At 41.2% G+C, this 26,672-nt stretch overlaps 1 protein-coding gene and 1 long non-coding RNA gene across 2 annotated transcripts; both read right to left on the reverse strand.

The window, feature by feature from the left end:
• Positions 1–2,255: 2,255 nt before the first annotated feature.
• LOC120729087 lies at positions 2,256–3,875 on the reverse strand. Its single transcript, XR_005694846.1, has 2 exons — positions 3,682–3,875; positions 2,256–3,347 (listed from the first exon to the last, which is right to left on the reverse strand). It is a non-coding gene; the product is annotated as an uncharacterized LOC120729087 (long non-coding RNA).
• Positions 3,876–5,239: 1,364 nt separating this feature from the next.
• On the reverse strand, positions 5,240–13,481 carry LOC120729086 (serine hydrolase-like protein). Its single transcript, XM_040024524.1, has 12 exons — positions 13,353–13,481; positions 13,040–13,183; positions 11,205–11,318; positions 11,052–11,093; positions 10,011–10,030; positions 9,829–9,903; positions 9,579–9,685; positions 9,155–9,234; positions 9,026–9,060; positions 8,844–8,920; positions 8,615–8,699; positions 5,240–5,556 (listed from the first exon to the last, which is right to left on the reverse strand). The coding sequence occupies exons 1-12, from the start codon at positions 13,372–13,374 to the stop codon at positions 5,437–5,439; spliced, it is 921 nt and encodes a 306-aa protein (XP_039880458.1). The 5' UTR covers positions 13,375–13,481; the 3' UTR covers positions 5,240–5,436.
• Between the last annotated feature and the right edge of the window lie 13,191 nt (positions 13,482–26,672).

Below are 26,672 nucleotides of genomic sequence, written 5' to 3' on the forward strand. Positions count from 1 at the left end.
AAAGGTGCCAGACGGTTAAAAACACTCATTCTGTTTTAGCAAGACAAAGATGCAAAGAAAGACTAATCACATGATGAGAATGAAGAAACTAAGAAAAAATATAACTTGTTTTATATGAATAGAATAGAATAGAATAGAATTCAACTTTATGCCAAACATCATTTCTATAAACACTGTCCAAATTAATAGAAAATGTGGGAATAACATTCTTAAAAAAAATACTCAAATTAACTGAAGTGCAAGTTTCAATTAGATTTTTTCCTATTGAATTTTACTTAACAAGCAGCACTTCACAATTTTAGACCATACAGTGTTAGAGGTAGGACCCAAAAATCAGATAATCAATGTAGAGAGAAACACGGCAACAGCGGGGAGGAAGAACTCTCCACTTAAGGAGAAGGGAGGAAAGAGAAACATAGAGAGACTGCAAATGACAAACAGGACAAACTTTTAATAAATATTAAAGGGGTAAGATAAAGAACAGAAATATCTGCAAACTACACTTATCAAAAGTTTGAAAATCTTACTGTAGTTCCAAAGGAGTGTTAGATTTATTTACTTTAATGGTTTAATGTCATCGATAAGTGCAGGTGAAGCGAATCCAGTGTTAATCTGTTTAAAAATAAAAACACGTCTAGGAAGTCTAAGCCAATACACCACATTTTATCAACTGACTATGTTTTTTTATATATATATTGAAATATGAAATAAGCACTTATGTCTGTACAGAAAATATGTAGTAGGGCTTAAGTACCACATAATTGCATAAAATCGTAGCACTCAAGTTATGTAAAAGTGCAGCACTTTTATGAGTGCATTAAATTACTTTTAAACACTGCAGTCTGAGGCAGCATGGCTGGTATGCGCCAACACTGAAAATACCAGCACAAAACAGTGTTTACTATGAAAAAAACAACTGTTTTTTGTTCTTTAGTTAGAGCTGCAGAAAAAGACACTGACCTGACGTGTGGCGATGATGCCCCGTGTCTGCTGCTGACAGACTGAGAGAGTAAACAAGGCACAGTGTGTGAGACTTGGAGCAGAGCAGTAGGAAGTAGTGGGCACACAAGTGCCATTCTCTCCATACCTCGACACTGAGGCTTCACTGTTGCACTCCCACACTGGTGTCTCATTTGATTTGGTTCGTGGGACACTGTGAAGCTTGTCTGATTATAGAGCAAAATATGAGTGACAGAAGCACTCAGATCATTAACTTATGTTTGATGCTTTTATAGAGCCTAGTCACGAAAACATTAATGTCACAGGTGAAATGATGCATCGTATACTTCAAACCAGATTAAGCTACTACATCGTCTTCAGCTGCAGAGTCTGGGCAGAATAGTAACAAGGTACTATAGACAAACAACCCCACACCTACAAATGCATTTCATAATAATGTGAATGCTCCTCCTCTGACTCTGCTGACAACTACACTGTCAGAGTTTGTTTTTTTCTGCATTACAAGAGAAAATATGAATATCTACGCATGATTTCTGTTGCAGAGCTAGTTTTATCCTCGAACTGCCTTAAATGAAAAAGCCTCTTCGTTACAGACTCTACGCACTCCATGAGCGAGTGACCTTCAAACTCGAAGCATCTACTCTGAGCAGAGTTTAAAGGGCTTTTCAAAAGTGTAGGTGCAGTATTGTAAGCTTTTTTTTTTTTTTTTTTTTTTTAAAAGCTGAAGGTATATATAAAAAGACTGCATTGTAAATGAAAGTCCTGCATTCAAATTTACATACAAAAATACAGAAAACGTGCATTTCAATCTTTGACTGAAGCTCAGATGATATCATAGTTTTAATATTGCTGAATCAAAACATAAAGAGTATTTTACTGCTCTGGGCTGTCATATTATTTGACTTGAAAGGCTTTCCAAACCAGGGGTTCAACCTACAAAAGAGCCAGGTTGAGACTTCTAAGGAGGGCAGAAAATCCAAAGCCCTTTGCTTTTGTGAATATTTTATCTTGTCAGGGCTTAAAAAGTCAGGTAACTTAAAACAGTTTGAGAAATTTTGATGGAACTGCTGACAGTTTATAGATAAAAGGATATCAAGTTGACTACTTTAATGTAAGCTTAATGTAAATCCTTAATGGGAAATATTAAGCAAGCCCAGGTGCTGGAGTACAAGCTAGTTAAAATATTACAATAATATATATATATACACACACATGAATTATTTAGAAGCACATAAATCTTTAGACTATATATTTAGGGTGGATATTCATGCATAGAAACAGCAAATACAAAGAAGTGAGGACTGAGCAGTTTTATTTTTGTATGAACAAAGGAAGCATATGATTCTTAAAAGAGGGTCGTTACACATCCACAGTTTCTCACCATGCTGTCAAGTAAAAACAATGAAAACAAACAAAGCAAAGAAAAAAAAAAACACTTTACCAAATACTAGGCTATTTGTCAGTCGTCTTGGTCCATCTAGGATAATCTTGGCACCTTAAATGAATCAGTTGCATTTATTGGGTACATAACAGTTTAAAGTAAGTCACTAATAACACACCGTTTTGGCACAGCGGCACTAAACAATCCACATGCGTCTGAGCAGCTGCCACGCCGACATCAGAGAGAGGATTAAAAACCCTCCCCGCTGGCAGCAAAGTCATTGCACTTATGTCGCTCACTTCAGCTAATTAAATGCACAATGTAAGTAAACTTTATGAGATATGCAAAGTGATTGTCAAAATTACAAAATGCATGTAAAACTTGGCACAAGTATAGGATGGCGTGGAATTTACAAACACATTTCTAAAGGGCAACACTTCCTCCAATCACCTCACGATCTCTATCTGGATACAGTCTTCTTCGCATTGTGCATCTGGCTTTTTTAAATTTTTCTTCTTCTTTTTTTATTTTTATTTTTAAGAACGTTAAAAACACCTCTGCTTTACTTTTCTCTCACCTCTAAAACGAAAATCAGCAGAGATCAGAGAAAAGTTGGAATGATATAGAACAGGGTTTGCATTATCAGACACAACAGATAATCGTCCCCTCCTTTCTCATCCTTTCTCTCCCATTTTTCTTCCACGGTCGTTTGGGTGTTGGCTCCCATCCCACGGGTGTCCCGGCGGCAGCACCCCTGTCCAGATGGTCAGCCGCCCTCCCGCTTCGCCTCGCCCTCTTGATCATATCAGGGCATTGCTATCGTCATCTCTGCAGTTCACACTGGCCACCAGCGGGTGATGCCGGACTGTTTTGTTGCTCCACTTGTGGGCATCCTGCAACCCGGGCTCTAGGAAGTACAGGCACGCTCCGAAGCCTGCCAGCACCAACACCGACACCAGCAAGTAGAGTGGGACGAACCAGTCCAAGAACAACCACGACATACCGGCTGTCAGGGCAAAAAAGAATGGGAAGGGTGAGGGAGAAGGAGGGTGAGGGTGAGGAGGAGAGGACAGGGAGAGAAGCAAAAGAGACGAGATCGTGGGGAAGGGTGGATGAGCAGAGTTGTTTAAACCTTCCAAATACGCACCGCTAACTGCATCTCCGAGAAAGCTTTCCCGCTCCCTTCTCATGACAGAAAAAAAGACACTACAGCGACTAAACAGGCAGCGGGGCTTTCCATCATTACTCCTCTCAGTTTCACAATCATTAGCTGGCACAGGTGTTTTTTTCCCTTTTCTAAAAATAGCGCACGGGAGTAAATAGAGGCACCGCGCTTTTACCTGCAGACGCTGCTCGATCGGTGGCGATTTTTTAAACGACGAAGAGCAGCCCAGAGTCCGAACCTCTCATTAGATGATCGCCGTCGCTGCAGCAGCTGCTCCTCCTCTGCAAAATAATCACAGGTGCTCTCTGAGAGGCACGAGATGCTGAAGCTGGATGCGGCTTCATCCTCCAGCTCCCGGCTCTGACGTTCAAAAAGGAGGGGTGGGGGTTGCCATGACGACGGCGGGAGTGGGAGGGAAACTTATATAACTATAATCATTTTTGAGGAGGGTGGGTAGGTGTGGGGGTTTTGCTGGTGGAGGGGGACAAGCCCTTCAGATGTCTGTGGATGCTCGCTGCCTTGCTACGCGCTGCGTAAAATCAATTCCACTCCATTTAACACCAAGGCCATCACACAGTTTATGTGACATTGAGAGAGAGGGAGCCATCTCTGTGTGAGGGACTCCTTTCATATCTGCTCTGACTGACAGCAGCTGCAGTGTTTAAGACAGTCAGATTTTATTTTTATTTATTTATTTTTTTAAAGTCAAAAAATCTGAGCAGAGGGTGGAGGGTGGCCTACATATCCAGTTGTCAGAGGATGTCATCTTTTTTAATGACTGCCATTTTTAGCATCACTCAGTGCCGCCACCAGATTCATGAAAAGCAGCAGTTAAACAGATCAGCCTCACATAAACAGAAGCGATGAACTGTGACTTCCTCGCTGCATAAGTTACACGCAGAGGATTTTTATTCAGTTCGGGGCTTTTTACACACATGCGACTGCACTGAAAACTCAAGCAGACTGCCACAAAACCACAATGCATGGCAATATGTTAAAACGTCTAAATGGCTTTTTGTTCCCGGCCCCATGTTTTCACAGTCGGCTGATGCTCATCGAGATGTAGATGGCATTCAGCGCCTGACAGAAGCAATACGACAACAGAACAAACTACTGCCGAAGTATTTACATGAAACAGAAAATTAAATCAGAAGATGCCTTTATATGACAACAACTAATCGCAATCAAAAAAAAAGGTTGACGTGAGGAGGTGTTAAATGACTTTACAAAGCGTTGGTGTCACCTGGACTGGCTCATTTTAGGATCCAGTCCAGCCTAGCCACTGCATGGCTTTGCAAAGTGTGACAATCACAGAGGAGGGGGGCATCCTCTTTGGATTTTTTACTGCACCAGGAAGAGTTATGTTGCAGGAATAATGGGTCACATTATGAGAGGGTTAGGTCTGAATCACCATCAGATTTAGAGCCTTCTTGCAGACAATGGCATTAGTCACAGGCTGCAGTACCACTCCAAAGTTGAGGTGGTTAAGCCTAGCCGCATCTTTTCTTTGTAATGACACTTGACGGGCTGAATGAGAGAAAACTGATATATTTTGCTGAAATTGCTGTTATTTTCTTGTAAATGGATGGATTAATACATGGAAACATTTCAGGAGTGCTTCTTTACAGCGACACAAAGAGAAACACTTCTGTCCTGGTCCTTTATATAACTAATGACCTAGATACACCATTTCTACAAAAATTGCAAAAGATTGAAAAGTCTAGTTTCATAAATCATGTTTTTTTATTTTTTTATTCAGTATTATTATTCCAAATGACTCTCCAGTTGGGTTTGTACAGAACAGAACAAATTACTGGAACAATTTTATGGTAATGTGAGCTCTAAGAGAGACGAAAACAGTGCACTGAGACTTTTGAAGTGTGAAACGTCACATGGAGAATGTGAGTGTGTGATGGTTACATCTTGTCCACTAGGCTTTCACCTGCTGTGAGAGCACTTTGGTCTGCAGGAAGTCACAAATAAATGGAGCGACGACTTCAGGATTATCAAGATGCACATGATGACTGCCAGGTACTCTCACCACAGTGTCCTGAGAGAGACAGGCAGACAAACAGGGTAAGAGGATTTAGTAGTAAAAGAGAAGAGTGTTGAACTGTGAAAAAGAAAGTTTTCACCGAACTCTGTGCAGGTTGGTAAAATGCCACACCCTTACAGCTTCCACAGGAATTAAGAGAATACGATGCAGCCAGGTACCAATAATCAAATGCAGTTGATCAACCGGCAAGTTTGATCTCCTCTTTGAAAGCACAGCATTTGGCAGTTTGCTGGTCAGGAACATTGTGTGTTAACACAATCCCACAATCTTCCAAGGAGTGGCTGCCCCAGAAAATTCACTTTCAAAGATCATACCATGCAATTCTCAGAGAAACTGGAAAACCCCAGAGCTACAGGTACAGGGCTCAGTTAGCATGTTACGGTGAACATTCATGACAATACATTTAGAGAAAGACTGAACAAATATGGATTGTTTGGCAACAGAAGTCTCCACCAAAGTGGAGATGTGTGGCCACAATGCAAAGTGTCACATTCAGCACATACAAGCTGTCAAGCACAGTGATGGAGGGCTGATTATTGGGCTTGTTTTGCAGCAACAGCACCTGCCATTGAGTGAGCCTTGAAATCTCGCATGCCAAAGTATTCTAGAGTCAAATGTGAGACCAGTAGCTCGGCTTGGGACAGATTGAATTATGCAATAGGACAATGATCCCGAGCACAGCAGAATGACTAAAAAAGAAAAAAAGTCAAGGTGTAGCAATGCTCATTTGTATTTGTTTAATAGGACCCTTCTGTGTTTTTATTAGCAGCTCTTTATGAATCCTGCACATGTTTTATTTTAAAACTATAATATGGATTCAGCCGTGATTGGAGGCATCTGACTGCTGCAGATTCTCTGTTTTGGGATTTCAGCAGGTCGGATCCAGGTGTACACCTTTTAATAAAGTTGTAAAACATTTCTAACTAACGCGACTTAATGCATGAATTAATATGCCGGGTGCGTCACGGATCCTGTTAAGAAATAATCAATTGGCTTTATGTGGCTAGTTAATGCCTCATAAATAATCATTTAATGAATATTAATCGGGTTACTTACTATTAGCTGATATGCCATCCAATTAGCTGGATTCCAATTACACAGCGATAGAGCATCTGCTCTTTGAAAGCAGAAAATGATCGTTTCTCATACAGATCAGCCTGCTGTCATTTTTAATCAAACCGTTTGTCTGCAGGACCCAGTGCTTCATATCAGTTACAGTCAGTTTCTTATTTTTTCTAATATAGCAATAAAACCAAGAAAAACATTTGTAAATATGACACAAGGATCATTAGTTGCACCCTGACATTTTGTTGTTTGCATCTGAAATAAATACTGCCTCCATGTTTTTAAGTATTTTGATGTTTCAGGATGTTATTTTATTTTAAGGTCCTTTGCGGTCTTGCTTTGAGCTCGGACGTCTTGGTCCAGCAGCTCAGGAGCCACATGCGGTTCTTCTGCCCGTCCCTGGTGGCTTCCTGTGGCTCTGATAAAAAACAAACAAACAAACAAACAAACAAAAAAAAAACTAGATTCATGTGAATAGTGCCCTCTTAATTTTGCTGAATCTCAGTAGTGGTGATTAGTATGGAGGCATAAACATGAATCTCTTATCCTAATAAGAGAAATCAAAGTCACATTTTATGTGCGTGGGCATATTTGACTGTGTGCGCGTACCTTTTTTTTTTAACCACTTATAAAGCCATTAGGCTTATAAATGTTTTATTTATCACCAAACTAGGCTTCTTTTACTTTGATTTATTTGCTCAAACCTAAACAGATTTATTTATTTATTTTTTGACTTCCACTTAAGTTGTTCTTTTTCCTTAGTGAGAAAAATACATAGTTTTCATTTTCCAAGTTCTCTAATTTCACAAATGCAACATAAAAATTGGGTCTTAACCATCCATCCAGTTTCTTCTGCTTTACCAATTGAGGTCGTGGAGGAGCTGGAGTCTATCCCAGCTGCCACAGGGCAAGAGGCATAGTAGATCTTGCACAGATCATCGATCTGCCATAGGTCTAACACACAGACAAAATTTGCACCTATGGGCAATTTAGAATCAACCAGTTAACCTAATCCCACTAACTGCACGTCCTTGGACTGTGGGAGGAAGCTGAAGTAGCTGGACCGAACCCACAGGGACACAAGGAGAAGAGGAAAACTCCACACAGCAACACTGTCTTACTAATGTATACATCAGTACAGATCCTCATGCAAAGGTCTTTTGCAGTTAGCCTCTTCAACAATGTGCCTGAGGAAATCAGGTTGGCATCCATCACTTCCTTTAACTTCCCGAGACCCTGAATCCTCATACAGGGACATTAAAGTTTGGCTTTTCTGCACTTTATGCTTCGTTTTCCTCAGTAAAATGATTTATACTTGATCAAATATGGTGGCTTTAGTTTATTTTACAGCATAACTAAATAATTGCTTCCGTATGAGGACAATGAGAATGACTTTTTGTTCAACATGTGCTGCTTTTTACACTCGTCAGTCTGACTCATGGGAGAAACTAAAAGTGGATGCTCAGCAATAGCTCAGATCTGAGGAGGTTAAAACAAACTTTCATGGGAAAGCCTTTCCTGACTTTTGGTTTTATTTTCTAATTTTACTAAAGTTTACTGGTAGTCAGCATTTTTTTGGCACTATTCACATGAAACACTTCATAAAGTGGATTTTGAAAAAAGTGCTACATAAAAACATTTTAAATATTTGATCTAATTTGGCTCCGGCTAATTAGGCTGCACAGAAAATTCAATAACTGATGATGCATCAGGCAGTAAGTGTGTCAGACAATGTGTCCTGTCTCCTCCCCTCACCCACAAACAGTTGCGACAGATGGCCGCCCCTCCCTGAGCCTGGTTCTGGCTGAAGGTTTCTTCCTGTTAAGAGGGAGTTTCTCCTTCCCACTGTTGGTGAGTCTTTGCTCATAGGGACTCACCTGATTGTTGAGGTTTGGTCGTTTCTCTGTGTTATTGTAGGTTTTTTTTTTTAAAAAATCATACAGATGTTAGTAGAGAGTGATTTACTCTTACATAAAATTAAACTCACATTTCTTTCCTGATAGACTTGGAGGAGTTTCGAAGTGAGTTTCTGGCTCGATTCTCTAGATGCTGGACTGAAACCTTTGTCAGCTCTAGAAAAACACAGATTGGTGTTACATGTTTTTTTTGACATGCTTTATTTTAAAGGGCAGAAATCATTTAAACCGCAAACAGAGACATGTCCACGCTGTAAAATAAAGTATACTGTAATATCAGATTAGTGGTAAAAATCTTACAGGATAAGTAAAACAGGAGCTTGAATCAGCGACTGCATCTCCAGGCTCTGCTCCAAAGTGATCCGCTCTATGTTTTTCTGCATAAAACACAGCAAATGTATGTGAACTGAATGGCAAACCTCTGTTGGAGGAGACACAAAGTGGGATGTGGTGAAGTTTTGGGGAGGTTAAAAGTGACTCACAAAATTAACTCGGAGGTCTCTGGAGAACACAAATCCTGATGAGGAGAAACACATTCAGCTGCCAGCAAATGAGAGAAAGCAAAGTGAGATTATTCCTCGCTGACAGGAGGAGAAGCGATAAAGACATACCTCCTTCAACTCGAGTCAGGCCTCGCTCTAAAAGCGTTTGAATAGACCGTTCAGACAGAGTCGGGTTTGCAGCCAACAGCCTGAAGGAAACAAAACAATTTAGTCAAAACTGCGACTCAGTTTTACTTTCTTCTGTTTCATCCCTCTCTGCAGTTTATTTTTATTCCACACAGCGAGGACTTCTGCTGTTTGAAATAAAACTAAATTGATGTGGCAGAACAAGAGGTGCTCCCCCTCTTTTTTAAGAAAACAAACTAACAACAAAATGCAGTTCACTCTGTCAAAACCTGATGCCAACATTACCCACAGTGATTGCCAGCAGTTCAGTTGCATGAAGAAAGCAGCAGAGCTTCACTTCACTTCTGCACAAACACATAAACAAAAGGCTTACTTCACTTGAATTGGCTATAAAATAAAGCGATACCTCTCCACCGCCTTCTCGTACGTGTAAACCCTCTTCTTCTCTTCTGCCTTTTTTTCAAACTTGAGCATCTCCTCCATCCCCTGCCTCATGATTCGGGGAATTTCTTTCTGCGATAAAATGAGAGGTGAGAAACACAAACACAGACAGGAGTGGCTCATAAAGATAATTTAATAAAGTAGTTCTGCATCTTTCCAACTATTAGATTGTTGTTGTTTTTTTCCAGCAGTGACGAGAAGTAGTGCTGAAGTACCGGATCTGTAGGTACAAATCCAAAAACGTCCAGCACTATGATGCCATCCACCATCTCAGGATACAATGCGCTGAACTGTAGGAAACACAGTGAAGTCCCTGCTGTGATCACTTTGAAAATGCAGTTTATGACACATATTTCATAAAAGCAGCGATTAGATGAACGCGATGTGTTTAATTTACCATGACGGTGATGTTGCCACCTGTAAGGGAGTGAGCACATCGTCAAATTAGCACGATCATTTTTGTGACACCTTGACTTTAAAACAAACTCTGGCTGAAAACAAGTATTGTTTTCTTTGTTTACTTTCTTTAAAATGACAGAAAAAAAAGCAACAGTGATTCAGTTCATTAGGATTCCCATTAGCTGAGCACTGCAGCAGCTAGATTTTTTTCTTTCCCCAGGAATTCCAGTAAAAACTTTACAGGATCAATTTTACTGGATTGCAACCCTCACCAGCCACTTTATTTGGCACCTTTCTAGTACCAGGATGGCTGTGTGGGAAATTGCAAACAGAACAGCAGTTTCTGAAATAGACCAGCCCATTTGGCTTTTAGTGTTTACTTAAATCAACTTTCTTATCCATTCTGATGGTCAGTTTGAACTTTAGCAGATTGGCTTGACCATGTCTATGTGCCTAAATGTTCTGAATCGCTGCCATGTGATTGGCTGATTAGATATTTGCAGAAATATGCAAATTGTTCAAATTATTTAATTTCCAAATGTTTTGTTTATTGGAAACAGTATTGATAAAGTAATTTATAAATGTTTAAAGTATCATTTCATTATACTTCTTTCTATTGTTTCAATGTCTATGTGCATGTCTGGGAGATTAGGATATGCAGTGATGGACCGTAGGAAAGGATACACTAGTTTATGTGAGCACTGTCACCATTATGCATAAAAATAAAAAAAAATATGCTCAGCATGAACAACTTGTTTAGGTTTACTTTGAAGCACCAACCAGAACACGTTTTGCCATTTAGGCAATTGCCAGAAGATTTGGAGTTCTGTTTCCTTGATGTGTTGATTAAATCACTAATTGTTGCAGCATCGCTTTGATTGGTGGATCCACACGCAGCACAGCAGCACGTTTAATCAGTTAGACCTTAGTTTAGATAGCCACTGTGTTCCTATAAAAGTTCTTCTTTTAAATTCAGACTTTCCAGAAGAGTAAATGCAAAAAACACAGCGCAGTGTCAGTGTTCATGCCTGTGACTCACCCATGCTGTGACCCATGATGGAGAACTTTGTCCAGCTGAGACCTGCAGGGGGTATGACACAGACAACTCATCTGATCAAATCTAGCTCGGCTGTTGTAACCAAGAGATTGGAAGTGCAGCCCGGCTACTGAGAGACGAACAGGTCCCACTCACTTTCAGCAACTCTACGTATGTCTGCTGCATACGCAGGAAATGAATAGAAGACTCCAGGAGGCCGGTGAGATGACAGACCGTGTCCTGGCATGTCCACTGCCACATATCTGCACTCTAAGCAGGAGCAGAGAGAGAGAGACAGAATGCTTATCCTGGGCTGGATCACGGGGGCAGCAGCCTAAGCAGAGAAGCTCAGACCTCCCAGCTTGTCCGGGGGAAGGCCAAGGTGTTCCCAGGCCGCCTGAGAGATCAACATGTCCTGGATCTGCACCGGGCCCTCCTCCCAGTGGGACATGCCCGGAACACCTCAATCAGCAGGGTGCCCAGGAGGCATCCTTGTCATCTGCCCAAACACCTTCAACTGGCTCCTTTTGATGTGGAGGAGCAGCGGCTCTACTCTCAGCCCCTCCTCCTGGATGGCCGAATTGCTTGACCTGTCTCTAAGGGAGAGGCCAGCCACCCTTTGGAGAAAGCTCATTTCTACTGCTTGTATCCGTGATCTCATTCTTTTGGTCACTACCTGCAGCTCGTGACCATAGACGAGAGAGGGGACGTAGATCGACCGGTAAAATGAGAATTTCGCTTTTACACTCAGCTCTCTCTTCACCACAACAGACCGGCAGCATCAATAATATTTAAAATGTTTAAATATTAATAATATTAATTCACCAATTAAATAGTTAATTTAAATAATATTAATATTAATAATTTCAATAAATTAATAAATATTAAATCAATATTAAAAAAATAACAAAATAAAATGAAATAAATGAAATTGAAAATAAAAACATAAAAATATCACAATGAAATTTGTAAATATTTAACAAATGGAAAACATTTTTATAAAATAAAATAACGCATAAATAAAAAGCAATAAAATAAACATAATCTTAAAAAACATATCTGGAGTGGAGACGGTCACAGCCGTGTTCATCTGCCTGTTTGGTTCAGACTAAAGCAGCTCGATAATGGCTATTAACTTCTTAACCCTAAACCTGACAAGCGTTTGGATTGGGTTTTGTTTTAGCTGAATATTAAACATGCCAGTCAAATTTAAAAAAAGCCATGCAAGTCATGAAATACGAATTAACGCAATTGTAGCTACAGGAGAGTGTTTACAGTGAGCTACCAGAACATTTTCTGTAATTTCTGTACACATTTTCACACATTACTGCATTTTTTTAATCATATAGAAAAACCGACGTGTATTACTGTAACTGCACTTCTTTTTTCTTATATCTAATGGCATTAAATGTGTAGTTAAACATCTTCACACTGACAAAAGGGGAGTTTCACTGGTTTGGGACAGTCAAGATAAGGCGAGCTGTATGTAGCTCCTGATGTAAAGGGAGTTTGATGGTCCTTCCTGGCAGTATTTTGATTGATGTTCTGCTTTTGGATTTTCACTTGTGGTTTTAAATAACGTGGCTTAACATCCCCTGACCTTTTCCCGGCATTGTGACCGTTATCATTTAATAATGTTTGTGGTTTATGACCACAAGCCTACAAAACCAAAGTTATTATGATTTAGCAGCAGATATAAACCACTGGTGGATAGTTTAGACCCCCCTCCGCTAGAGGTATTTAATAAATAAACTAATGATTGCCACTTGATTGTTTATATAATGTCCGTGTTCAGGATTACTGTTGTGATGTTACTCTTGAGCTCACACTGGATGGTTGCACTCTAGCCTTGGTGTACTGGGAGTACAGAGTACGGGGCAATAAGGCACAAAAGATAATGATTCACACAGGCCTGACAGCCACTTACCCACGGCTACAACAGCCCACAGGTGACAGTTTTTCTCACCCTTGTCCTGTCTGTGGTGAATTACCTTTAGGTAAGAAGGGAATGAGCGTGTTGAATGAACCGCAGTTATCTGCCCAGCCATGCAGGCACAGCACCGGGTGGCCGTGTTCAGGACCCCAGGCTTTGCCTCTGATCTCGCCCCATGGGACCGGTATAGAGAGCTCTGAAACTAGAGACAACACAGCACAGCTTCAGTCAGTCGGCAGTACAAACACAACAATCTGTCAGACATTTGATGATCAGTCAAAGGATTTCACAACAGCAATGAGGGCTGAAAGTGGTAAAAAAACAAAAAAACAAACCACCATCTGGTCTCGTTTTTTGTGCAGATATACTACCTTCTTGTTTCACTGATGACATTTCAGTGTTCAGTTTTTGTCTCAGGGAAACAAATGTGCAAAGTTCAGTAAAGTAAACAAATCACACAAACTCTTTCAATTTTTTTTTAAAGCAGGAAGTTCCTGACCTTTGGCCAACGATTTTATTGGATGTTCAGAATGACATGCTGCAGCTATGGCCAGTCATACACCGCAGGGGTGTGTTTCACCTTTACACACACCGGGTAAAAGCATGCTACTTTTGTTCCAGTCAGTATGGCCTGCCGGAGTGCCGGCCGGAGGACAGCGTGACCTATCAGCCCAGAGCACTTTCTGTTTGTTCCACTGTGAGGTCAGATAAGGTGAAGCCATCAGAAGTTTAGGAAGCTAGAAACAATTAAGTCATAAACACAGGAATAAATTTGGCCAGTGGCCTGTTTTGTCTTAAAGTAAACAGCCTGTTTGGTGTCCGGAGCGTCAAGTGAAAGATCACATGTGCATCACGGGCTGCAGGGCCAAAAACTGCAGGTCCTTTAGTGGCTTTAGTGACAGACTCCCATATGTTAAAAATGCTAAATTTTTAACATATAGGAGCATTAAAAAGCATCTTTACCAAACAAAAGAAATAAACAATATATTAGAGGCCACTGAATCCTCCAAAATCAGTACAAAGTCTCTGCCAGCATATTGTGGACATGAAAAATTAACTTAACACATCTCTTAACCATTTCCAGCTGTTGTGACACCGCTCCCTATCACCATTTCTCACAGTCTGCTGAGTGTGAAACGTTCAGCAAAAAGGGTGTCTGCTACCTAAAATGGTTTTGTCTCTTAATAGCATCAAATTTAGCGGAGCTGCAGCTGAATTTGCAGAACGAGTGCAATAAAACGACACAGCCAAGTCGTTATTCTGAGCCTCTAAGCGCAAACATATTTTTCTCTATATTTGTTTTTTTTTTTAGCTCTCACTCTGGCCTGATGACAAGAGTAGAAATTTCATATTCAAGGTTGTTTTGTGTGTTCAGTCACAGTTAATGACTTTGTTTTCTTGAGCATTACTTAAAAAAAGAGAGATTAAATATTTAAACATCAGTGTAGTAACTTTTAAATATTAACAACTGTTTTAAAATGAAGCATACTTATCATAGCAACAAATCATTTACTCAGCATCATTTACTCAAATGAACCATTCGAGCACAATCAGACATGAATACGTCTGGATTTAATGAACCGGCATCACTTTCACTCCATCCCATTTGCAGTCCTTGGAAAATGAAAATACAGCCTCTATGAATTTCAAGTTTTCCTGTATCGTGCGATAATAAAAATAATGTGGTCAATGCTTCTACGGGATTTTAAAGGGGAAGCAGCAGCCAGGCATTAATAATCAAATGTAGCTGATTAACTGATCATCAGCAAGTGCGACCAAGCGAGTGTTTATTAACACAACACCACAATTTTCCTAGGAGTGGATGTCTGAGCAATAGTCAGAGAAACTGTAAAAAAATCAAAGAGATCAAAGAAATCACAGAAGTAGTTTCTTGCTTGAGTTTTTGGGTTTTTGTATTTCTGTGTTTCTACAACAAAACTGCCTCTTTTAGGTAATCTCTTGTCTCCAAGTCCTACAGTTGGGTCCTACTCTTACTGCCACACAGCAATCAATCAATCAATCAATCAATCAATCAATCAATGAAGGCTTTATTCGCCACGTGCAGGTTGTCCTGCAGTGAAATAGGACCCCCCCCCCCCGACCTCACACACACAACACAGACATCACATGGGGATATAGGTCGGAGATTGGTAGCGTTACAGAAAAAAAAACCCCATTGAAATATACACTACGATGGGAAAGTACAAGAGGAAAAAAAGAGACCTCTACTCATGCTGGGCTCCTGGGAGGACAGCATGAGAACAGGAAACAAAAAAACTCCTCTGCACAAAAAAAGCACATAAATGTCCACAGCACAACATAATGGAACACGTGACAAGCCACAGGGTCGGGTGGGGGGTGAGGAGTAGTCCGAAGCAAACACAGCAGCCATCCTGCCCAGCACTACCATTCCAGCGCGGGCTCAGACCCGCCGTGTTCCCCAGGAGGGAACAAGCATCGAAGGCGTTTGGAAAGGGAGGGGGGATGAGTGTGTGCATATCAGTGTATATGTATGTGTGTGTGTGTCCAGAGTTCAGCTGAGACAGTGTCCTTCGCCCTGCTAGGCTAAGTAAACAGTCTTCCAGCCAACCCAGGTGGCCTTGCATGGAATGGGAAGAAACAGACTAAACACAGTCGTTATCAGGGTGTTTTTGTTCGGATCCAGCCTTGAGACCGCAGCTGGCGCCGAGAGGGTATCCGCATGAAGTGATGGTGCTTTTTACTTTAGTGCGAACAGCTCATATGAATTTCAAAGCTGTTTTAACAGTCCAACACTGGTCTCTCAATCTCCCGTTGGAGAGCCGTGAGCTTCTCCATGATGTTATCAAACTTGCGCTCTGTGATGTTGTCATCCTGATGTTTTCTTCCTCTGCTCTCAACGAAGGCGGTCGCACTTTTCTCCTCTCCTCCACACCCTTATCTTCCCTGCTTGGCCTCTATGTCCTTGTCTTGTCTTGTGTGCATTTACTTTCCCTGGAACAGTCTCTCACTGTCGTTCTCTAAAACCTAAAACAGAATTATGGATTTGATCAACTGGTCTCTGACTGCTATTGACACCCTTTTCTCACGAGAAGTCGGGGCTCGGAAGAGCCTGAGTGCCCCTGGGGACTTTCCCTGCCGGTTACCCGATGGACGGGTGGCAGAACTGGAGGACCGTGTGCCTGGCGGGACTGTCGATCGAGGACGCTGAAGATATCTACCTATTCGGAACCATGATAACAGGGTTCATGCTGATCGGCGTTGGCCTAGCCCTGCTTTATCAGAGAAATAAGAGAGCGGAACCGGCTGTTCAAACCCCCACAAGGCTGCCCGCTGGATTCGAAGCGACGGGACGAGGCGCGACCTCTCACAACGACCGTAATATGGTCAACACCTTGGAGACCCTTACAGCTGCTGTGAAGGCTCAAAACAACACCATTGAGCGTATGAGGGGAAACATCAGAGAAAGGCCTGCTCAAAATGACACCCTTGAGCGACAGTTGGAAAACATCGCGGAACGGATCACTGAAGTTGTGAGGTCTCAGAATCAAAAGACTGACAACACCATGGAACAGAAGTTTGATACCATCATGAGGAGGCTCGCGGCTCTCCAACGGGAGATCGAGGGACCAGTGTCGGAGGGCTAAATTCGAGCTGCTCACAAAGGAGAAATCAACAATATTCAACATTTGGACACCACGGCGCCAGCTGCTAGGCCCAAGGCTGGAGCCCACCAAAACAACTCCCTGATAACGACTGTGTGATGACTATTCTTCCCATCCCATGAAGGCCACCTGGGTTGGCTGGCAGACTGTTTACTTAGCCTGATAGAGCGAAGGACACTGTCTCCGCTGAACTCTGGACACGCACACACATACACTTACACTGATAGGCACTCACTCATCCCCTCCCTTTCCAGCGCCTTCGATGCTTGTTTCCGGCGAGGGAACACGGCGGGTCTGTGTGCCGCGCTGGAATGATAGCGCTGTGCAGGGTGGCTGCTGTGTTTCTTCGGATTACTCCTCACCCCCCACCCACCCCTGTGGCTTGTCATGTCTTCACAATGTTGTGCTGTGGACATTTATGTGCTTTTTTTTGTGCAAAGGAGTTTTTTTGTTTCCTGTTCTCATGCTGTCCTACCATGGAAGCACAGCATGAGTAGGGGTCTCTTTTTTTCCTCTCGTATTCTTGCTCAAAGAGCCGATTCTGAGAACTCACGACCACAGTGAGCCTCCCAAAATGTAATCCAATTTGCGCTCAGAGATGTTATTCCGAGCGAGCCCCTCCAAGGTGTATCCAGTCTGCACTCAGAGATCTTATTCTGAGTATTCACGGCAGCCGTAGCCTCTCCAAGATCTTATCCGTGCTGCACTCAATGAGCCCATTTTGAGAAACTCACGCCTCTTCCCATCGTTTCAATCCCAGCTGGCAGCCTTGTGGGGGTTTGAACAGCCGGTTCCGCTTTCTTAATTCTTCGATAAGTCAGGGCCAAGCCAGCTCCGATCAGCCAGAACCCTGTTACCATGGTTCCAAATAGGTAGATATCTTCAGCACTCAGGCTCACCCGAACCCAAACTTCTCATTGAGAAAGGGGTGTCAATTGCATTTAGGGACCAGTTGATCAAATCCACAATTCCTCTTTTAGGTTTTAGAGAACAGACTGTGAGAGAATGTTCCAGGGAAAAGTAATACAAAAACCACGAGACTAGACAAGGACATAAGAGGCTAAGCAGGGAAGCTAAGGGAGAGGAGGAGGAGGAGAGGAGAAAAGTGCGACCGCCTTCGTCAAGAGCAAGAGCAGACCTGACATCCTGTTGATTTTTGGTACCGGTACTCTGCTATCACGTGTACATTGTATTTGGTTTTGATTCCCATTCCAAGTCTTCCCGACTAGTTCCAGCTGTGTTTCCTGGTGTTTCCCATCGTCCTAATTACCTTATATGTGTTTATAGCCCTTATTTCCCCTTAGTTTTTTGTCGTATCATCCTGTTCCTGTACTGTTACTGCTCCCGTCGTCTCGTTTCATAGCTCTCTGTGTGTCTGTCTAGAGTTCCTGTGATTTCTCATGGGCCAGGTTTCCATCTATAACATGTGACATCAGCCTATGAGTCTGCATTTGGGGTCCTCCATCACTAAACCTGACATGCAGTTGCTTTTTTGCAGACATATTCACACAAACATGCACACACATGTTTCTGTAAACTTCTCTTCTTCCGTTTCTTTTTTAAATTCTAACTTTAAACTCAGCTAAATTAAGCTTCTCGGATGAGAGGTGAAACGTCTTAAGAACCTTTAAAGAAGTCCGACTCTTTTCTTGCAAGCTCCTTTGACTACGATGACCTGGATGACTGAGAACCTTCACAGACAACTTTAAATTCATAAATAAGTTTGAACTTTCAGGCTCAACAAAGATGATATTCAATTTATATATATATATTACATAATTATTATTTCAATGGGATGAAGCAGAATAAAGGCTTAGTGAAGACAGAAATTTAGAGATTAATCTCAGCTTCTAACAGGTTACAGATTTTTTGCAGGTTAGTTTTGTTGTATTAAAGCTGATCATGCTGTCAGATGTCTCTGTAAACATTAAAACAGCTAGAATAGTTTCCTCTTTTAGAAAAGCAGTTATTCTTTCATTGCTTCACAACACAAGCTTCTCCTTCCTTCATCGAATTATTGATGGAAGTCTTATTTGAAATCTAGTTTGCTGTGTTTGGCACATTGTTTCTCTTACTCGATTGCACTTTGGAGCCTTGTTCTGAAAAATGTGGCACAAATTTGATAATTTATCATCACTATTGTTTGACATTATTCTGGATTATTCCTCCTCTGTAACACGACAGAATTGCATTATCAGTCACATCATGTTTCTACGGCAACTTCGTCCTGTTTCCATCCTCGATTCAATGCTTCTGCACGACTCTGGTGCTGTAAATGAAGACTGCATCCACTTCAAACAGTTCACGCTGGATAATCGCTTCAAATTAAAAACACAGCGGCAATTCTTCAGACCAACATTTGCTTCTTTTACACGTGAACATATTGCAGTGCAGCATCTGCTCTGATAGCACAAGACAATCTGGATAGAAATAAGGAGGTATCAGCTGCATCAAAGGCTTCTGACAGACTGATGAGAAACCATCACATCAGGATGTGGTGCAACGTCCAAAGCAGACAGCGAGTAATTTACAGGCAGTGATGTGATAAGCCTCCTAAGCCCAAGTGAAAAGAGCCTCACACAAAAAACTGGAAATGGATCCTGTAAGTTGAACGTTAGTTGGTGATGCGAGATGTTTCCAACAAACGACAGGCTTCAGAGACGACGCTGCAGTCATTCATTATCGAGTCTGCACTTTGGAGTGACAGAGTACGGGCGGATTTTCACACCTGGGAAGATGGAAAAAGGAAGATGGACGTGTCTGAGTGCATAAAAGGAATTCAGTGTTCTTTAAATTCAATTTATTTTAGAAGGTGTGGGGAAATTGAAAGTAATTATTCATATTTGACATAGAAAAAGAAAAACGGGGGGTAAAAAAACATCTATCCTGTGCCTTCTCTGGATCATGCTTTGGAAAAAAGAAACACAGGAAATATAACATTAGGTGCAGATTAGTAAGGTAGCTTCAGAGGAGGTTGTAGGCAGAAGCAGCCTACAGATGTACGCATGTAGATGTTGCATGTTAGATACATCTCTGCAGCTTCCATCTTCCTTAAAAGGTAGTCTTTGTTTTAAGCTGATTTAATAATATTCTGATATGAAATGTAGCCACCACTGGCTGAACACACTGCCTGCTTTTGTAGCAGGAAGTGATTTTTGATACTATTGATAGTGATTTTTGTCAGTCTGAGACAGTAATCATCGATATATTTGAATAAGCCTTATTAATATCCTCAAATGATTCACAGTTCAAAATAATCCTTATTTATCTTATACTGAGCCTTGGTGACAAGAGCAGATTGAGCTCTTCTGCCTTTTACCCAATGAAACCTAAAATATGAAGAAATTAAATATCAAGCATGAGTTTTACTCTATATAATTTTTTGCTAAACAAACAAAAACAAAAAAGAGGGTTAAGAATGAAAAAAAAATACACTCATGGCAACACCCCCCTTTAGCCAGTCTTCTTCTGATTGGCTGCTACTTGCAAACAAACAGGTGGGAGGGAGAGAGCCGTATGCCTGAGATGAGTACATGAAAGACGTCTGCTCTCACTCACATCATACAGAGCCAAGGGTAAAAGGAACAAAGTCTCTAAAGCAGTCTGAAGTCAGCGCTGACGACTCACAGGATTACTTGTATGTACAGTGACGTCATGTACATCATGCCATTATAAATATATGACAGAAACTTGGGAAAGGCACAGGTCCCCTTTAACTTTTGAAAAAGCTGAGGTGCTCCCATCGTTTTTGACTCAGCTCCTGGGAGAAACGAGGCTTTAACTCTTGTTTATTCCCAGTGTTGTTAATGTGGGCAAGCCAGTTTGGAAACAAGTAAACTAAATGTCACCACAAAGGTACAAGTTTTTCTTTTCACATCCAGTTTGTGAAAGAACCCATAAAGTTCAGCATTACTGTTGCCCCAAACAGAAATCCCCTGCATTAACATCCTCCAAAGTGACGTGTCGTTAATGATGTAAAACATTAACCTTTAGGCTAAAGAAGCAGCTCCTCGTTCACTCACCGCAGAAAAAAATGATGCTTTTCACCACCGAGGCCCATTACTATAAAATTATGCAAAAACACTGCAGTACAAACGCTGCATTTCTTCGTGAAGTGCCAGCTCATTAGTCTGTACTCCCATTAGTGTTTTTTCTGCATATTTAATGCTGGAGCTCTTTAAGGTGAAGTTGTTTTACCTGTTCAGTATCTTTTATATTATTTGTGAGCTAAAGGAGATTATTTGAATACACGCCGCAGTCGAATCAAAAGGCCCCTGAACTGTGAGGAGAAGCAGGAGGGTTACACGATAACCGAATTCATAAAAGCTTCATGTTTAATGTATTGAATCATATAAATTAATGTGTCTTTTATCTGTAAAACTTGGTGTGAATTGGCTAAAGTTGTCATAAAAGTTGTCTCTAAGATGTGAAACATCACTAAAAGTAATATATGAGAGAGACTGGGGTGTTAGATAGTGATAAAAGGATCTTAATAACTTCGTTACAAGATAATCTGTACAGCATTGCTCATACAGACTTTTTTATTTGTATATTAACAAGAGATCCACTTAGAAGACGAGATGAAAGCAGGAGGAGACGAGACTAAAAGACTAAATGATTTTGGATTTTTGGATACTGTTTTATGTAAAAAGGGGTGAAGAATGCCAAACTTATTTCGAGCTTTCTGGAAACAGAAACCTTTGGGTCAACAAAGGCTCGTTCCATGTCAATTAATCAGATTAAAAAAAATCTGGCTGTCACAGATTTACCTGAAAAGGGAGAGAAACTAGCATCAGGAGAAAAATGCACTCCTTAATATGAGCTGTACAACAGTTCAGATCCACGCTGTCACTGGTTTCATTTACCTTCGTGTTTGATCATTTAAAAATTCCATTATCTACAAATCTACTTGAGCTAGATTTCTGATGTTTGAGGATGAATATCCGGTACTATAACTAGATGAATACTGACTGTGGCCTCAGGTTAAAGTCTTGAAATCTCTAGAATATTTGGATGTCCGATCTCGGCAGGTTTGGAGGCCTATAGAAATCCCAGCTTCACAGGTACGGGGCTGATATTTTATTTACAGTTTCTCACATAAAAGGCAGGTCAGGTGAATGATTTCACAGATATTAAAGCTTGAATATTAAGAAAAGGAAAACACATTTTCAGCCAACTTCAGTGTGATTTTCCAATGATATGACACAATGCACCTAATCAAAAGGAACTTTTTCAGAAAGAGCAAGCTCCTGTCAATATTACATCCAAAATTCATGATGGAGTTTTCTCAGATTTTCTCAATGTGAATTTCTGAAACAGTCATTCATGTACGGGAGCCAAAGATTGTTTGAGAAGCAGAGTAAGATGTTTAAATTCATGCGGCGACAACAGCAGCGAAAGCATCTGACTTGACGGTTAAATGGCTCGAATAAGGAGGCGGTGTTTCGCGGTAATTTGTAACAGGAACGTCTTTTATCAGCACCAAATGTGTCGCAGGCAGAAGCACAAACAGACAAAGGCTGCTTAATTCTGCTGCTGATGCAAGCTCACACAGCGCAATACAAGGAGATGTGGAAGTGTTGTCACAGCTCGGCTCCCGAGCCCAGGCAAAAATAGAAAGAGCACGACAGCTGACGGTTATTACCGACTTTTATTGTAGCTAATTAACAGAAAGAAAGAGAGCCAACTGAACCGTGAAGTGCGCTCATCAGCGGTGTTGGATGCAGGTGTGTGTGAAAAGTGAGGCGCATTGCCAGATCTTCACCAAACTCACAAAGAGTGCACAAAGAGGAGGCTCTTTTCTTGCTCTAATTTGTGCCTCCTTGTCTCCTCCGCCCTCCTGGCTGAGACCCGGAAATCAATTTCAATGCACCATCTTGGAGGGTGACTCAACTCCTAAAAGGCATCGTGGGGAGAGAGGAGGCTTTTTTGGGAGACACATGAAAGCTGGAATTCACAAACCATTTGTTCATACTTCACATCTTGTACATTACTTTTTTAACAAACTTTTCTGTTCTCAGGTGTTTCTGTGTTTTTGAAACACTGGAGGTCTCCTCTCGTGACTCTGCAAAAACATCACGAGCATCTGGGGTCATGAGCTCAGATGCTCAAAATGATTCACGGTGCAGCTGTGTCATTCTTTCCTCGTATCCCTCCCTCACCTCCCTCACTTGCATTCCTGGTGGGATGGACTGAGAATTCATTTGTAATCTTGGAAATGAGAACAGGGGAGAAAGCGAGGCTGAGCTCTAAGCTCAGGTGCTTTTATCCTGGTGGTGCCACATCCAAATCAGCTGATAACCATGGCTTTGCTTAGAGAGACAGAGCTGTAATTAACTTCTGTTTACAGACTCTGTTAGAAAGCGGGCATCTTAGAGTGTTTATTAAAATTGCTTGTTTGCGTCGGGGTTATTTTTCACCGACATGTTTTCTGTAAAGAAGAAACAAAACATGGATGGAGTGATCAGATACAATGCTCAGTCTGTGGTTTAGTAGGTGGGGCCTAAAGAATGCCAAAAACATGTCACCCACACCATTACACCACTGGCAGCCTGAACTGCTGATACAAGGCCGAATGGGTCGACGTTTTCACGTTGTTTGCGCCAAATTCTGATCTTACCATCCATGTGTTGAAACACGTTTTTCTGATCTTCTGATGTCCAGGCATGGCGAGCCTTGTTGAACTGCAGCCTCACTTTTATGTTATTAGCTGACAGAAGTGGCACCACAAGGTATTTTCCACCCAGAAAGCTGCTGCTCAGTGGATGGTTTCTCTTTTTTAGACCATTCTCCATAAACCCAAGAGATGCCTGTGTGGGAAAATCGCAGCAGATCAGCAGTTTCTGCAATTCCAGCCCTTCTTCACCAACAACCATGCCACGTTCAAGGTCACTGAAATCAGCTTTCTCATGCATTCTGATGCCCTGTTTGAACTTCAGTAGGTCGTCTTGATTATGTCGACATGCCTGAGGTCCTGCCAGGCGATTAGCTGGTTAGATATTTGTATTAATGAGCAGCCGAATAGGTGTGCCATTAGTTACAGTACAGAGATCATGCAAAACAACTAAACAGTAACTTGTAGCCTCAGCTGCACAAGTTTGTGTTGCTCCAGCATCTCAATAAAGGAAATAAGTAGATTAAGAGAGAGGAGGTGGTGGATATGTTGAATTCTTCAAAAAAGTTAGAAGCAACTTAGAAAATTAATTTATGCAGCTCTGGCAAACATAAATCCTGCTCAGGAGAAACACATTCGGCAGAGAGATTATTTCTCAGTGACAGGAAAAGAGGAGCTAAAGACAAACCTCATATAACCCGAATTAGACCTCACTTTAAAACAACAGCCTGAAGAGAAATAACGCATTTGGGTCAAAGGCCAACCATGCAGACCTCTTTATGATTGTCCTGTATGTAAAATGCATTTTGTTTTTTTTAATGCCAGAAAAGAAAATGAAATGATGAAACAAAAATGTCTGATAGTATTGGAAAGTAAAGCTGATTTTTTTTAAAAATAATGCCATATTTTAATTGATAGAAATTCACACTATTGGAGCACAAACACTATAAGACTTTATTACTGGATGAAGTGACAGATTAGTCATTAAGATGCAGACACATTAAAAAGAGTCATTTTATAAGCATTAACATTTAACCAGAGTTGCAGCCAAACTAAAAGACCTCACATTAGTTCCTGTCCTTCCAGTAAATCATCATTTGGCCATTCGGTCCCGTCATTTTGAGAGTTGTGAATCATTTAATAGAAATATTGAGATTTTTTTGTTTTTGTTTTAGCAGCCTTGGTGTGATGCACTAGGAGGAACGAGCATCCTACTGCCCTCCACTGAACACCACAAACCCTCAAAGCTCCAAAGTCTGTTTTTGAGGCTAATTTTAGCATTTTGCATGATTATGCCCTTTGTTATCACGAGCCTCCGCACCACACATCTTGTCCTATATAACCGAGATCACGTCTCAAAGACACAAAGTACTATTTAGAGGGTCATTAGGATTTTATTTGACTCCTCTCATGTGCTGAACTGTGCACAAGAAACAGGCTCCCGTTGTGTGAGCACAGTAAAAATGAAGGACACGCACGCATACAGATGCAAATTAATCTTTGGTCCAAGTATTTTCCTGCACTTTTTTTTCCTGCTCCAGTCTCCTCTGAAAAGTCTGCTATCCCACGCTGCGAAAATGCCTTTCATTCACGGCTCTAACATCACCACATCAGACTAAAGATGCTCCGCAGATGATGCTCTTCAGATATCTCCTTAAGAGCTGTTATCGTGTGACCCACCGCCTCTCCTTTTCTATTCAGCCCAGTGTTAGTATCCAAACATGTAGCCCAACAGCGATGAATGTGCTTTAAAGTTGGTTTCGCCACAAAAAGGGAGGTTAAAAAAATAAAAAAAGCATTTATGGGAAGCACAGACGACAGTTCCAGTGGACAATTTAATTTTTCTTTTTTTTTTTTTAAACTTCACTACAAAGACGTTCTTTGTCTGTTTGGACTTTTGTTTCTTTTCCAGCAGGGACAAGGCTAAAGGACCATCAGCACAACAAACAATAGGCCAAATTACTGGCTGTTCCACATATTTCAACCCCACTAACTACAGCATGTAGCTGTGGGTGTGCAAATCTCTGCAGACCCATCAGCAGTCCCAGCACCAAACTGGGACCTTCTGTGTGATCTGAGAGATCCACTCGAGAGGTTTTTATCTTGCAGCCTTTGTCTTTTCTCTATCATTAACTGGCACAGAGAATTCTAGCTTTACTGCCTATAAGCTCAATGAAGATGCATCACATCTGTGGAGTCTAATGTCCTTCTGGTTGTTATACACAATCTTTATGTGTTTTTCTTTGACTTATTGTGTGTTTTTGTTCTTAGATGTTGTTGGAAATGTGGTGGGGAGAGGTTTTCCCTCATGATAACAAGAAGAATATGAGAGACTGCGTGTGTGTACAAGTCTTGTTATTGCTTCTGTTCTGAAGGCTGTCGTCTCACAGGGAGTATTTACACTATTCAGCAGTTTGTTTCCTCCAGACTTCAACACATTTGAATAGATCCCAGATCAAAGACTCTAAAGTAGAAGCCTCGAGGTCACCCAAAGAGTCAGGTTGTCAAGTTAAAAGAAAAGAGGTCTTCTGTATTTGACCTCTTAAGCCTTGAACAAATCAGGGGCAATGTATGATAACAATGTGTGCATATGCTGCTAAACTTTTGACTGCAAAGGTCGACAGGGACTAAGTTTTCTGGGGGTTAATTATGGTTCGTATATAAAATGTTAGATGTGCTCATATTTGATTACATTCACTACAACTTTAAACAAGTGTGGCATGTTTTGATGAATCCTGGTTGGTGGAGCTACAAGGACTGGTTACTTACTTCAGGTAGAGCCACTGTTCATCAGTTTGGTGTTGGTTACTTAAGTAAAATGAGCTTATTTTTTTTTTTTTTTTTTTTTTTTTTTTTTTAAAAAGGTTCAAGTTATCAAATAGAGCTGTTTGCTCAAAGATGGCAGCTTGTGACCGTGAACCAAATGCTCACAGACCGACCCTGAAAGACCAGCAGCAGACTGGACTGAATCACTGTGAGTAAAATAAAAAACAGGCGAGAAGCAGGAAGCAGGACTGTTTCAGAGATCGGTGAGAATGACCAGATGTGAGTGAGCTCACAGGCAATTTGAAATCGGATCAGCAGGTATGGGTACGGATGATGACTGATAACAGAGGAAACCATTCATGTGCTTGATGACAAAGACAGGCAGGATTAAATTTGCGGAGGAAGACAGGATAACAAGCCCATAAAGCAAATGTCAAAGTCTGGGGCTTTTTGGGATCAATAAAGAAGCAGACATTTCCGTGGGATAATAATCCAAAGCAATGCCTGCGGAAGGAAAGGAACAAAAAAAAAGCTTGCATTGGTCTTACCTGCGCCAAATCCAAGAGAACACCTGTGGGATACCACGAAGAAAATGAACTGAGAACTTGGCTGACTGAAACATGGAGGAAACGCTCCCTCAGTAGTTTGTTACTATCATGTAGCTTCTT

This window comes from Simochromis diagramma, unplaced genomic scaffold, assembly GCF_900408965.1.
Source record: "Simochromis diagramma unplaced genomic scaffold, fSimDia1.1 OVJJ01000302.1, whole genome shotgun sequence".
NCBI classification, from domain to species: Eukaryota; Metazoa; Chordata; class Actinopteri; order Cichliformes; family Cichlidae; genus Simochromis; species Simochromis diagramma.

Bases quoted from the DNA above. Each gene is read 5' to 3' on its own strand.
- LOC120729086 (XM_040024524.1), bottom strand. From the start codon at position 13,374: ATGTCATCAGTGAAACAAGAAG. The intron at 9,235-9,578 runs GTATCGCTTTAT...TGTTTCCTTCAG, and splicing joins TACGAGAAGGCGGTGGAGAG to GCTGTTGGCTGCAAACCCGA. The intron at 5,557-8,614 runs GTGAGTTTAATT...TGTCTCTCTCAG, and splicing joins AAGTCTATCAGGAAAGAAAT to GACACTGTGGTGAGAGTACC.